The sequence below is a fragment of the Myzus persicae genome, unplaced genomic scaffold (assembly GCF_001856785.1).
Source record: "Myzus persicae strain clone G006 unplaced genomic scaffold, MPER_G0061.0, whole genome shotgun sequence".
Taxonomy (NCBI): Eukaryota; Metazoa; Arthropoda; class Insecta; order Hemiptera; family Aphididae; genus Myzus; species Myzus persicae.
In genome coordinates, this window is record NW_019100470.1 from 1,216,324 (window position 1) to 1,232,709 (window position 16,386).

At 32.6% G+C, this 16,386-nt stretch overlaps 1 protein-coding gene across 2 annotated transcripts in view; it reads left to right on the forward strand.

The window, feature by feature from the left end:
* LOC111041473 (inositol-trisphosphate 3-kinase B-like) overlaps positions 1–16,386 on the forward strand; it is a 125,774-nt gene that overhangs the window by 27,850 nt on the left and 81,538 nt on the right. The window contains exon 2 of one of the 2 annotated variants that reach the window (XM_022325851.1): positions 11,910–12,672. In XM_022325851.1, the coding sequence (XP_022181543.1) occupies positions 12,046–12,672 (627 nt within the window). In that variant the 5' untranslated portion in view covers positions 11,910–12,045. Of the gene's footprint in view, positions 1–11,874; positions 12,673–16,386 lie in introns of those variants that run through there. The other variant, XM_022325780.1, reaches the window with a different exon arrangement.

Sequence of the window (16,386 nt, forward strand, 5' to 3'; positions counted from 1 at the left end):
CGTAGGCGTTGTGTTGTAACGGTGGTGGTGGTTATTATAATATTATATTGCAATGGACAACGCGATTGTGTTGTGGTTTATTATAATATTATGTTTTATTATTATTATTATTATTATTATTATTATTATTATTATTATTATAATTTTGCAACAGAGCACACGACCTCGCCTTTTCTGTTTGGGCTGCGCATCGTATGCCGCTCGCGTATTATTGTCGCTGCTCCGTCTTATAGTCAACAAAACTTTGTACGCCGACCACTGACTTGCAGCTGCGATGATAGTAATTATAATAGCAGTTGCAGTTATACAATTTGTTAAACCGTGTACAGTGTGTTACAGCGTGTAAAGCGCGTTAATTAAATTCTTTCTCCAGAGGTGTTGTGTTTTGATCATTATTTTTTTTTTCATTCAAAATATTTGCGTTTTCTTTCCGGAGTTAATTCGGAGCGATATGAAAAACAACCGTCGGACAGGCGACACGACTGTCTGGGGGGCAAAACGAAACACGAAAAAAGCACTTAATTTATTACCGCGACGACAACGACGAGTAACGCGATAACTGTATACGCCCACTCGTATAAGAAACAGCTCTTCGTACAACGAAATCACAAATAATAGGTGTTCGTATAATGGTTCTTATAATGGAATCGCCAATTTCAAAGCACCCAAATTGCAGTTTAAGTACTCCGATTACTCGTTTTTCATCCTCTTGAATCCGACCAAATACTACGATTTCATATAGTATTATACAGGTATACCTGGTAACCGCTGTTAGGAAAAATGAGTTATAATAATAATATATGAATATTCGTTATCGAAGTGGGTTCGTTTTGTATTTTGTTATCATGGTTTTTGTGTAGTTTGGAGTAATTATTTTTGACAAATTGCATGTACCTAATGTGCATAACTATAAACTTATAGTTATACGAAACAAGGGGGGGGGGTGTTGAATTACCAATTTGATACAGCTATAAATTGATAAAGCTGTATATGGAGTGAGGTACACTCCCTAAAATGTCACACTTCTTACAATCTGGATAAAAAAACATTTAAAAGATAATTTCATTTTAATAATAGGTTTATTGGCGAAAAAACAAAAATATTAATATTAATATTAACAAAAAGTAGGTAGGTATATAAATCAATTTTACGATACCGTATAATTTTTCGTATTTCAATGGAGAGATAATTTATTAATGTTTGGTCAATTTAAAAACACTGTATTATGTAAAAAAAAACATAAATGTTTAAATATAAGAACTAATAATAGTACACTACAGTTATCCATTCAAATATGAACTAATAGATTTATGGTTTCAAGAGCTTTATCATAAATTACTATTTATTAAACGACGTTTAATATAATAACATGGTAACTCGTTACGGTTATACGGAGATGTATAGGTACATTGTATATTTTCTGACGTTTATAATATTGTTTTAATTAAAACCGTGTTGGAATAAGTTCTAAAAAAATAATTTATATATTTTATACACAACATACTCGTAGGCCATATAACATATATAGCCCGACTAGAATAGTTTAATTTTATTCTAATGATGTGCGGAAAGCGAGATACTTATTTGGTAGGTAGGTAGTAAAAATATTATTAATTAATTTACGAACTCGCCATAACTCTGATTAAATTAATATGTAAGCTATTTGAACTATTCATCTTAAAAGTACATTATTAAATACAAATTGTATTAAATCAATAAAATTATTTCATACAAAATATAATTTATTTAAGTTTGGGAATATGGTTCATTAAATTTGTAAAGAAAACTTTTCATAAAAGACTCAAATCAAATAATTAAAATTAAACGAATTATTTTGGTAATTTTTGAAAAACCTTCAACTTCAAATCGAAGTATTAATCATCAAACTATATTGTTTAAAATATGCAATGTATATTTTCTTCAGTACTTACATAATTACAATCGCAATAAGATAATTTTTACAAATAATTGAATTATTTTTTTTATCGTATACACCTATATAATATATTCTGGTGTAGTTTTGTGTCATTAATCATTGTCAAACTTAATAATTTACGTTAATTTACTTGGAAATAAGCATTGCTTGTTAAACACATCTTATTTGATTGTTCTTTTCATATACACATACAGTAGGTATATATTAAATACCTATGTATATATTGTATATTTTATAATATATGTCCACTTGTTAATTAGTTATTCATACTAAACAGGTAATTTAAGTGAAAATAATAAAGGCTTAAGCAAAATGGTTATATACTTGAATTTAACATATATATGGGTATCTATTATGTATATGTATAACATAGATACATAATTATTTATTCATCGTAAAAATTTAAATGTATAAATGGAGTCCCGAGCCGAGGGAAACCCGTTTCACGTGACATACGTCTTTAAACATTTTCTCAAAATGGTAATTTAACAAATCTCATTGGAATCCATTTCAAAAACTGATTTAATTTGGCATTTATAAAAGTCAATGTATTCAAAGTAATCATCTAACCGATGACATCAAGTTCCGCATTGCGATTAAAGTGTGTTTGCACAAAAATATTGAGATAAAAATTTAAAATGTTCTTTTTCTAAATAATATGTACCACTAATTATCTACAGCTACTATCCATATCTATATGTTTGTATTTTTACAAATTTAATTAAGCGAACAGCTATTATAATTTTATAGTTTTATGGAAGGTAACAATTTTCTTAGACGTGTTATTAAAATATTATGAGGATATTATTTTATAATAACATAATTATATCAATTTAGTAAATTAAACTGTTTAATTTTATATTTTTATTATACGAAATTCTTTTTCACTAAGTCTGCGAAATTAGTGGTAAAAGTGGGTCGATTAAGATGCAAAATAATTTAGTAATAGTTTTGTGTTTAAAATCGTGTTTTTTATAATATGTGTACTTTTATAATTATTAAAAAATAACATTTTATTAAAGGTGGGTAAAATATTTTATTTATTTATATTATACAAAATCATTTTAGCCTTATTGGTCGGACACGTATATGATGCAAAACTAATTTCTGTAGTGCGATGCGACGATGCAAGAATCGCGGTCATTCATAATAATATTATGGTTATTTTAATTTTAATTTTTCATTATTAATACCGGTCTCTTAATATACTGTAGGTAAATTTAATTATAAAACCTGACGCGTGGGGTTGCATAAATATTTCGTGTTATTGCATTTGCACATTATACACAGCGCTGATGGGTATTCGAAATATCGATTTTGACGTACCCGCACACACACACACACACACACACACACACATACACGCGGATTCTGATTGAAACCCATCAGCGGAGTTTAATAATTATTCTTTTAACCATATTCGAATTTTACGCTTGCTCGCGATATTATATTATTATAATGAATTTAATCACGCTCATCGGGTGATAGTAGGCGAAATACAACAAATAGGTGTCGGAGCTTTTTTTGATCGGGAATTCACCCCGGGGTCACCGACGTGTTTTTCGCTCGTCAATACATATCAGTATTATACAGAGAGATTCGGTATGAATTTTACTGCCATTTTATCATATAAATATTGAAAATAATGAAAAATATCTAATACAAAAGTTTTTTGATTTAGAAACAGCTATTATGATTTCATAACTGCAGATTACAATATTTTAGGACAGTTTTGGGGGTCAACTTTAGAAATTCAAATGGAAACCTATATATTTTTTTTAGTAGCTCCAAGCATTGAGTTTCGCATTAACTAATGTTATTCGTGCACTAAAATGTATTAAAAAAATGTCTTCGCATCATGTCTGCAAAAAAAGTATAAGTTCTAAAGCTAACCCCCCCCCCCCCCTAAAAATATTGTAAACAGTTATACAATAATTATGAAATCATAATATTTGACTCTAAACGAAAAAACTTTTGTATCATATATTTTTCACTATTTTCAATATTTATATGATAAAATAGCTGTACCATAAATGTTGAATCACCCTGTATATGTATATACGTATATATGGTATTATGAGTACATTTTTTGCTCCGCTGCTTCTCCGCGGTCCGTTTCTTTTATATTATTATGTTATTTTCAGCTCATAAATCGAACGACGGCCGGCAATTTGTCGGCCGATTGGCAGGCCGCGATTATGCAAATGCAATCGCGCGGTCGCCGGTATTTGGGTGCGTGCCCGGTGATAGAGTTATTAAAAAGCGATTTGTTCGGCCGTTGGTCTGCACAAACACCCCGTAGTTTGCACTTGGCTGCAAATTGGCGGCGGGACGGGAGCGCGGGTAGCCGTCGTCTGGTTACTGATTACCGGTAGGTATGTGGAGGTAGGTATACATATAGGTCGGTGGTAGGTACTCGTTAACCCGGTATAACGCCGGTATGCACTCGTGAGGCGAAAATATAAGACCGCACGCGCAGTCGACGTTTCGGGTGAGCTGTTTTTCGATTTGCATAATATCACGTACAAGAATAATATATAATATAAGATCGCGGGTTTTCGTCCGATACTCCATGTCATATAAGTATGGGTAGGTAAAGGTAGGTAGGTATTATATTAAAATAACAGTACCGATTCGCGTATGCATACAGTATAATAGCACCCTGCTAAGCCCCTTAGGTGTGTTTTCGCGCACTCGTCGCCAGCGGATCTCAAGCACATAAATCGTTTGGACGACTATATTATTATTATTATATTATAATATATTTATAAATATTATTATATGACGTCGGTCGGCAATAATAATAATAATAATAATATGAAATAATGTTTATGTATGGCGGACGTCATCGGTGTGGTTTTTAACGGTATGCGCGATTATTCGATGTAATATAATATGTATAATAATATAATAAATATATGTTATTATATACTTGTTGTCGCGACGAATATTATTACACAAAATAAATACATTGATTAAATAGATGAATAATATACCACCATTAATCAATATAATATGTGATACTTACATATGGTGTATTATGGGGCCAATACACCTCTAAAAATACTTAAAAATCCAATATCCAAAACCAGGACCCGAATTCTTTTTTTATTTAAAAATGCCATGTACTAATATGTTGGTAATTGTATGCTTTTTTTAGCAGTCAGTTCGATTTCCTTAACTAGTTGTTTAAAAATAATTATTTATAATTTTGCAATCGATTGGGATAAATTATAAAATATCTTGGTATCAACACATTCAATTTAACTAACTTAATCTAACATTCAATTTCGTTTCATCGTGGATTCTGCATTTAGTAGTAATATAGTAGATCAACCTACCCAGCCGGTTAGTTGACAGGGAAGAGAATCAAACCTTTTTTATAATATTTTCGAAAACGACAGTTTAACATTTTTTTGGGAAACTGGTAATTGCCGCTGTTAGGTCATAGACGAAATGCAATCAAAAAGAGTAATAAAATACATATCACCACGCTATCACTCTCCTTACACATCGATGATATTGTCTACTCACACGATTACCGTTTCGTCGTGGTGTATATAGGTACCCACACGGTTAGAGTATAGAAGGATTTTTATTTTTAATTTGGACCCCCCCCCCCTAGAACTTCGTCAGATACATATAATAGCCGAGAAACGACCGCGACGATGACGACTCCAGCGATGAGCTCCCAGAGGTCTCGTTGATACGTGCCGACATTCCGATCGTTATAATATCATCATATTATTATGTGATGTATTATTACGTAAACATCTGTCAAGTATACGTTTTGCGGCGAGTTGATAAGCATAACTCCTGCAGGTGTCGTCAATCCGGATATACAATCCAAATAACATGAATTTTAAAAAAAGTGACAAATGGTCGGCAATAACTCACTTCCCAGCTGCCAGCCGCGGTGTATATTATCAATATTATGCGCTCGAAAACAATGGTCTGACGCACAATAATAATAATAATAAAAATAACATGATAAGCCATTAATGTTTTTCGCTGTATAATGCTTGCACTGTTGAAATGTGAAAATCGTGTGACATTTTCTCCGGAACGAAAGGCTCCGCGACAGCCTTGAAATCATCGGACGCAAATAATGTCGTTCATAATATTATATTTTGTAATAATATGATTATATGGCAGAGTTTGAAGCTTCAGTAACGTTATAAAACCTCGAGTAACCTATAACGTGCCAAAATATTTAAAAAAACATTCAATCCATAGTTATAATATGATGTTTATCATAGATACTCATAATAATATATATATATACAATTTTTTTCTCGTGGATGATGAGAAGGGGGTATAAAAAAATGTACTAACATTTTTTTCATACCAGTTGTGTTGTTTGCTAGTTTTAATAGGACACAAGCAGCTTATTATTGCAATTTAATTCATAAAAAATCAATGTATACTGTTCCTTTATTTTGGTTTTAAATACTTTATAAACTTTACTTAGAAAATAGACTTTTGAAAAATTTGTTAGATTGTTATGTATATAAATTGGAATGATCAACTTTTTTTAAAGTAGAAATCTTTTTTAGTTCTATATAAAAATCAAACTTTGGACAAGTTGTTTAATGTTTATGATTTATAAGTATTTACAATTTAGGTATGCGGCAGTGCAGTGGTACAAGGGTATAGGTACCCTGCGAAATGTTAGACCACTACTCTGCTCATTAAATTTTTAAATACTTATAAGTAATAAGCTATAAATAATAAAATACTTATTCGAAATTACAGATCTGGTCAATATACTCCGAATGATACTCTGCTTCAAAATAAAAAAAGGTTAAAAACTAACGTTATCATTTAAAAGAGTAAAAATCTTTAAACATTTTAATAATAAGCAATAGGTAGGAAAAAATATAATTCTTTTTCCGGAATCGCGTCGTTTCGTAACTCAGTAAAATGAATATAACTGAATCAACTCGTATTGATTATAATAATTTATATACACACATTTTGCTTTTGCATAAGCACAAAGTCGATGTGATCCTCCCACTTATACGTGCTGTAAATTTGTTTTGTCTTTTTGCACAGTTTTGAAGCGAAATATCTTAAATAGGTCAAATCACCAACGTAATAGAGTACCTACAAGTAATAAAGACAACGTTAAAATTTTTCGAATATAATGACAAAATATTTTATCCAACTGTGTATGCGCAAATGTTACAGTTACACTCGTATTGCACTATAAAACAAACAATTTTATCCATACGGAATTCGTTAGATTTTCAACTACTTTATTCTAAATTAATATGCAAACACGTGCGTAAATAAAACTCGTTTATTGTTCATTTCAAAACAAGATTTATGGTTTGAAATACAATAATTCAAATTTTCAAAATAATTTTATTGTCAGTAGTCGTAAACAGCTTAAAACGAATATAGGTAATATTATAACTGTTGAATTTCTAATATTTTTAAATCAAATGAAATTAAAATAGCCTTTATTTCAGAAATAAATTATATTATTTTAGTAACGAATTTACAATTATTATACGAAATGACTGAACAACTTACTGCAGTGTCATATTATTAAAATGTATCCGTTATATGATTTATGGTTCGATCTTGGCTGTATAGTTTTGGCAATCATGTCAACCACAAAATAAAATATATTTAATTTTCAATTAAAATTCTACTTTGGCAATAATATATTATTATAATTGCAATTCGGAGTGCGGTCGAGAACGTATTTGCAGCTGATTAAGTTCTACTCGACGTCCGCGGTTTTGATAAAACTCTCACTACGCTCACTACTGCAGTCTTTCTCTCTGTCGATTTACGCGGGATTAATAATAATTAATCACATAATCATACGATAGAATGACGACATTAAATCGCAGCCACTCGTGAGTCGTAGTCGATAAATCATAATCGTAAACAGCGATTTCGGCCGAGAAGGTCCTCTCTATAACACAGAAACTTGTTCGTCTACATTAGACGTCCGAGTGTAATTAATTATTATAATTATATTAGTTGGGGTAAATGCGCGTCTGAGACGTTATGGCGGCGGAATAAAAAAAATCAAAAAAAAGAAGGTTTTTAAAAAATACATGTCGCGATTTGTTTTCACTCGTGTCCATTATTATTATTATTATTATTATTATCATTGTTAGTAGCGTTAACACCACCAGCGGCGACAACGCCGGGGCGACGTTCGTAACTGTTATTATAATATTATTAATATCATATATTTCTTCTCGTCGAAATAAATAGACACAGTATAATTATTCAGTACACAATCGGTGTGTAAACACACGAAGAATATAATACGTATGTTAAAATAATATTAAAGTAAACTACGTCGTGTTTTTATATTATCATTATTATTATTATTATTATTATTATTATTATTATTACTTTTTACCGTACTGCACTCGGCCGAGATCGATTCCTCCTCACGGATATATCGTTCCTTATTATTTTTAATAAGGCTGCGGCGCAGAGAGATTATATTTTGTACTTTTTTCTGTAATTTTTTTAACATTATTTTTTCCCTTCTTTTTTTTTATGTCACCTGCGTTGGTCGTCGCCGCCGTCTACACATTCTTCGCGTAATAAACAACTGGTTTTCGCGAAACGGTCGTCGGTCGGCCACCGATACGATATAACAATATACTGCCGGCTACAATAATATTATATTTTATTTTATACCCTGCAAACTGTGGTCAAAAAGAGAGGAAAAACCCGATAAATTCCCGCCGTTAGATCTCACTTTCACGCGTGGTCTATCTTAATACGTATAATTCCGCTGTACACGTATATGTCAGTATGTCACTGAACTCCTCCTAAACAGCTGGACCGATTTGAATGAATTTTTTGTATGCGTTTGGGTGACTCCGTGGATGGTTTAGATTCGTAATATTGGACCCGAGAGGTCCAACCAGGGGAAGAGGGGTTGCTTAAACATGGATTTTAATATTTACGAAGGAAATATTTGTTTATATACGGTTACTATTGGTTATAGGATAAATATAAATATATTCAGTAGAAATTGGATTTTTTTTTTTTGTTTATTGGTTGTCTGCGGTGGTTCATCGGGCAGATCAGGTATAAGCATTCGTACAATTGAATTGCCTACCAACGTGGCTGAGTCGCATATATAGCCGCTCATCGGCGTGTCAGTAATCAAAATAAAAATAAACCATATTATTTATATAAAGTACTCATAAAGTGGGGTCCGCAATCCACAGCAGGTAGGCATAATATACTGCTCGCATTATCACCATCGAGTCTCTTATAGAGTTGGCATTTTTAACGGATAACAAAGTGAACGGGATCAACTGCTGATATATATATAGGCGCGTTTCTCCACACCAAACTATCTACTCTCAAAATTGGTATTATATTAGCACATTATCGGATATCGGGGGAAATCAGGTACAATTATTTTTTTTTCCTGCGGATGAGATGAGGCACACTCACGACGTTTGTAATGCGATAATAATAATGTTCAAACTACTGTTTATGAAATGTCATCACACTATCACAGACAATGTTACAACATTATTTAGTTTCGTTTTTCTGAATACTATATACGGGTAATAAAAGTACCTACTCAAAATCTCGAAAATCCACAAATTATTTTGTATCTACAACTTTTTTACATTAATTCTAAGCTTTCTCACGTTGGTAGTTGAGGCTCTAGTAAAAAAAAAAAATACAAAACAATTTTCTCATGAGCAATGACAGACAGCTAAGCCCGATCCATCTATTATCGCGTATATAAATTTATGGTGGATGCATATACCAACTATAATATTATTATAATATTGTTTTAACGCGAGCGCTCTCGTGATCGTCTCTAATGGCCCGGCGATATTTTAATTAACCACGGGGCCGTCGATGTGAATCATTATCGCGATAGTAAATAACACGTCGGTAATTACAATATTATTATAATTACCTGTATTGTATACGGCACCACAATAATGCCGTACGATATTTCGATGGGAACGATCTACGATCTGTCGGGTCGGCGCCGGGACCGTGTCGCGGCGGTGGTCGTGCGGTCATTTTTGAATCTTAATCGAAATCTATGCACAGAGTATTATTACGTTGCGTTGAAAAAAAAAAAAAAAACGTTTAACGTCCTAGCGCATTACGAGTGCTCGATAGTAATATTATTATTGTACACGCTAAAACGTTATTATATTCATAATAATTATAATGATGTTACGAGCTCGATGATCGATGCATTGAGTAGGTGCGATCGATTTCCGGCGGCGCAACGAGCACGCAACACAATTTGCACGAATGCTCGGCACGCGCGATCGTAGAATATAGGGCGTGAACGATTTTTTCCACTTCTAGAATTCGATATTATTTAGTATTTTCCACCGGTCGACCAATTCTTGTATATTATAATAGTATTATCAGAGTTGGGCAAGTATTATTTTCGACGATTATAGTCGAGTTTAATTCAAATGTAGAGTACCTGAGTACACCTAAATTAATCCGTAAAGGAAAAATTTGACCCTCGGAAATGCTTAAATATATTTTTCAAATTTTTTTTTGTAAAAATGTAACATAACGAGACCTTAAACAGTTAAACTTTTTAGCTTAGTTTTGAAATTTACTCTTAAATCCCTAAACTGCAAAATTAAAAAACAATAAAAATATGTATGAAAATGAACAGCCACAGTTAACAATTTCATTTACATTTTCTAAAAATGTTTTCGCTCATCATTTAGATCGCTAGGTATTTACATTAATGTTTAAGTCCAGTTTAAAAGTGAAACAAAGCTCTAACTCCTTTAAAATCGAAGTAATATATTTGGCTCTTGAAACACGATTTATAACCCTTTCCTAATCGAGACCGACATTTTGTAAAGTTTTTTTTTGTTAAACTTTTCTTATTTCTTTTAAACAAATAACTCAATGCTCACTCCTATATCAAAGCTTACTACACAATATTACGGGTTCTGATGAACGCAGTCTTGTAATGTTTCACACGAGTCGACGAGAGAAAACGAATAGTATGCCAACTTCAACCTCTTATGCTTTATGGACCAAAAACCAACGCTGATCTTATTAAAATGTATTGATATGAATTTTCTCAAAAAACCGTTTAAGATACCTAAGTCAATTGGTATACCTGCAGTGTTTGACTTGAACGATATAGTCGATATACCATATATAAATATTCTATACACCCACTGTGTCGTTGATTTTTTCGTTGATGGATTTGTTTTTCCGGTGGTATAACTGGTATAAGTCCGGAAAGGCCGATCAAAAAAACATTATAACCGACATCCTTCACGAAAAGGCGTGATGTACCGTACGAATTAACTTTCTGCATAATATGTTTTTCGAGTGATTTACGAGACCAAATCCTTAAGTCATGTAGCTATATGACATGTAATATCGTTGTATGCACAATAATATTGTATCCAGTCTTGTAAAAAGTACTCTTATTTTGTATTCGAAAAACTGTGTGAAAAAAGTACTCAATTTAGCACCTTTAAAAATATACACACTGAATTGCAATCAATTTAAATCTGTTGATGTATCACGCAGAAATACTGATGCGGGACTTTTGGGATCCTCTGTATAATGTATAAATATAAAATATTATTTTAAAAACGAAATCAGTATAGTTGAATACTTTTATTTGAGTACTATACAAACGGTGCTTCTCAAACATGGGGCCTCAGCCCGCTTGGGGGTCGCGGATATACGTATGACTGGTGGGAAGTGAAATATTTATTTTATTATATAATTTAAAAAAAAAACAGTCAATGATTTTGATTTAAGGGGCCTTGACCGTTTCACATTAAATTTAAGGGGACCCAAGACGAAAAAGTTTGAGAAGCACTGCTTTACAAGACTGCAGTTATAATATTATCATTGTGCATACCAATAGACGATCGATTTGTATTCGTATAAATAAATAAATAATACAATATTATAATTAGGTGTACGAAAATATTATAATAATGTAAAAACGCAGTGTTGCGCGCGGGTGAACTGAACCACCCGGTGTGACCGGTCGACGGTGGCGATGACGGCGATGGCGACGACGACGACGCCGTGAGTGACGGATCAGTCAACATCAGCAGCAGCATCAGCATCAGCGAGATTGAGATATGTCGTCGTCGTCAGGAGAGCCGCAAAAAAGCCGACGGGTGTCCAGCAACCTGTGCCGGAGCGCGTCCGCGTCCCTCGGCCACTTGGACAGGCGCCGCGGCGACGGCAGCGGCACGATGACGGCCGGAAGCTGTGACGATGGCTGCGGCAACGCGTCATCCGTCGGCGGCCGCGACGACGACGATTACGGCCACGGGGGCCACAATTGCGGCCACGAAGGCCACGTTTACGGCCACGACGGACACAGTTACGGCCACGGCGGACACGGTTACGGCCACGGCGGGTGCGACGGCGGGTCCACATCCGGCGGAGGCAGCGGCGGTGGCCACGTTCTGCGCCGTCACCAGTCCGAGTTCGGGTCACTGAACTGCCTGCACAACAGGCCTCGCACGCTCATGGAGTCTCTGCTCATCGCCAAAATGGAGAGGGCCTCGCTCAACGGCGGCGGTGGTCACCAGTACGGCTCGCACCCGTCGCTGGTGCGAACTGACTCAATCGGCTCGACCAGTTCTCTGGACTCGATGTCGTCGATGAGCAGTGACTTGTGCCGGTGCGACGACTGTCTGCTGGGCATCTCCGACCTGCTGTACATCAACACGTCCGGGTACGAGGGACGCCGCAGAAAGGTACGCCATCAGCTCATACATAAAAATAACATTAAAATATTACAGTTCACGTACATGGTTTATGTGGCGTAACTGAGGCTAGGGGACAAGGGTAGGCTGAAATTATTTTTATTTATTTTTTGGCGGGGGGGGGGGGTGTAAAATTAAAAGTTATTAGTTTGCCTCCTCAACATTTGAATAGTAGAATTCTTTAATAATCTTTTAAAACAAAGAAAAAGTACAATACATAAGATAAAAATATTTCTCTCACCTTTTTTTTAATTAAACTATTATATTATATAAGGTACCTAGGTACTTAATATTATTTATGGATATTGGTTTCCTATGATTTGTTTATAATAACCCATAAAATGAATTGTTAGACTTGTGTAAAAGCCAACAATATTAAGGTTATAGTTGTATTTCCTCTCCCCTAATTGTTTGCAAAAAGTTACACCATTGCTTAGTTCTTTAGAAAATTGAACGAGCAAATAGGAATATACTCGTAACGCCATCAGTTCAATTGGTTTTTACGATGCTTTTTAAAAATGATTCTTCAGAACCACTCACTTGACCGTGTTACAAATGTGAGTTGTTCATTTTCGCGGGTCGGCAAGTGTCGAATTTTATAATAATTGATTATTTTTTATAGTCAAATCGAGTAATACAGCTAGTTATATATTATGTCATTATATAATATTTAGTGTTTGGAAAGAACGAAATCATTTTTATAAAAAAAGAATTAGAAAATTAACGAGTTCTTTTTTTACAAGGAAGAATAACGACATTTTCAGTTTCTTTCGAGTTCCAATTTACACAGATATGTAAATAATTTAAGTTAAAATATTTTTAATATAATATAATATTGCCAATTAGTGATCGTTGTTGGGAATCGAAGTTAATCGTACAATATAATATTAATTTTACTGTTTAAAAAATAATAAGTATAAGCAGTTACCTCTGCAGTATATGCTTATGAAAAAAAAAATATTGATCATTAAATAAGAATTTTTATTTTATTTGGAACTAAAAAAAGAACTCGTATTAATTTTCCAAAGGAACAACAAATTAAAGAACTCTTTTTTTTATAATAAACTTGCCAAACACTGATAATATTTTATTGCATATTATACTAAATACCTTCTGATAAGTGTGTGTAAACTGCACACAGACTTCAGATTGTCTGACTGTTACCAGATTATATTGTATGACTTCTGTAATCGACATTCTTAAGTTAATTTGACTGCCTACAACACTATCGCTTTGTGTTTGTGATGATAGTAAATGTTCAATATTGTTTATCGTACGATGTCTTTGTATGTCGAAGTCATTTTTCCAACTTAAGACCAACTGGTAGCGACATTTTGTAATTTGATTTTTGAATCCATTACGGATATACCTATACAGTGTAAAATGGGCGAAGAGGAAGACGAAGAATGAATGAAATTTCCCACCTTAAAAATGAAAATAATATGTATATATCTTTTTTAACACGTCACTTTCATGTTTACTCGGTGGGTAATGGAATGAATCGATAACTAAAAGAGTTTGGTAACGTTTTTAATGATCTATTAAAAATTGTACTGTACCTAAAGACTTATTATTATAAAATATAGATTCTTAATGGTTATGGAAAACATCGATATCTTGATTTTTTGCTATACCAAACCAAATAATTAAAATACCCTTAAAATGTCCATTACATTGCAGATATACGATTTTAATATTAAACTCGGAATCTAAACATTTTTTGTCACATCAGAACTTACTGTCTATATAATTGTAGTAGATAGTAGTTATGTAGTTATATTACTTGGATTCAGCGTGATGACGATAACTATGTAGACAGTAATGCTGTGTCGATGAGTGATCGCAGAAGATACATATTTAATAAATATGTAGTGCTTAAATTCGATCGATTTCGATCGCATACATTGTATATATAAATATTGTATATATTATTATTAAATACATACACAGTAAAAGTCGTTTTGTTTGTTGTGTTATATTCGATCGTCACGACTGATTATGCGTATACGCTCATTTTATAACAGGAATATATTTTTAATTAATTTACTAGTTTTTAAGTATAATATAGTAAGTTAAACGTAACATGTATGTTTTATGCGCACGGTGTACCTACCTATAATTTATTATTACTATTACTCAGTTTAATACCATATATATATAGGTACATTATATACCGTTTGAAAAAAATCAAAACAATTAGTCAAATATTTTGCTGAAAAAACCTTCATCTCTTACGATACAAGTAGAGTCGTTGTATTACACATATATATGTGTATATTTATAGTTAAAATTAAAATACTATACCTACATGATTCTCGTTTCACTGATTTATTGATTTCGAATAAAATACATCGTAGATATAAGTATTTATTTAGTGGGTTGAAATATTAATTTATTCGACCCGACGGGCTCACGGAAGTTTCGCTTGTTTATTTTAATTTAATAACATGTTAATGCATCGAAAACTGTTATAAACTATTATTATAAGCAGAGGGTTATATTTTTTTCATATCTGAATAAATAACAATAATAATAGTTATTCACTCGGCTGGTTTATGTATTCGAAAGAATCGACTTCGACTTTCGAAGAATTGACATCACATTATACCGCGTGATCTATATGTAGGTACCTATGTTATAGTGTCTACAACATTATTCGACATACGTTTTTATTAAAAATTCAAATTTAAAGGATATTAAAATGTTTTTTAAAATTAATATCGACTATTGAATCAAAGTTCCCGGCTCTGCAAGTATATGCGTAGTAAGGAATCTGTATATTAGGAATTTCTTATGCAAATGTATTCGTTATAAGTCCGAACAATTCGTTAAGGGATTTTTCGTTTTACTGTCACATACGACGCGTTCTAAGAAACAGGCTCTGTGCATGGACATTAAAAATAACTTAGCATGACATAATATAATATGACGTATCTCCAATACACGCAAATTATGATTTTCATTTATTTTCGTTTTTCTATATAATATATTGTGATACTCGACGTTCGAGTATTTTACGAGTTTTTGAAAACAACGATTTATCTTCCATTACAAAATATGCACTGTTATATTATGCAAGTATTATAATGTAGTCCTTCTCGGTCTCGTCATGTAAGTTCCATCGACGAAAGCTTTTACTGGTATACCGTACAAAAGCCTTAATGTAATATGGTATATTGTACACTTACGACATGTCGAGCATACCGATAATTCATTATTCCATACTTCTATATTATACACGTCAAATCTCGTCAGTTTATAATACTATTATAATAGTTCCTAAAATGTCTTAAACTCAATGAATTATGAATAAATTGTGCGTATAATGCGCCTTGTATAACTAGATCATTATACTGAATGATTTATTCAGTTTTATACTCAGTCAGTATACTCTATTGTATTCCGTCTCAAATTTTGTCGAGTATTATATTATAAAAACGAACCTATTATATACTTTAGAAATGTTTGGTAATTTTTTTTTCTAGAATAAATCGCCCGTTGTAATACAACTTAACGATCGGTTTTTCGAATAGGGAAATGGAATAAAATCAAAAACATTTTTAACGTATTAAAATAAAGAAAATGAATCTATAAAAACCGACAACCGTAATCGTAATAAAAAATTATTCGGCAACTATTTAATTATTATACATATTATACATAATTTCCTCAACTGTACAATTTTATATCTAAATTCACGGTGCA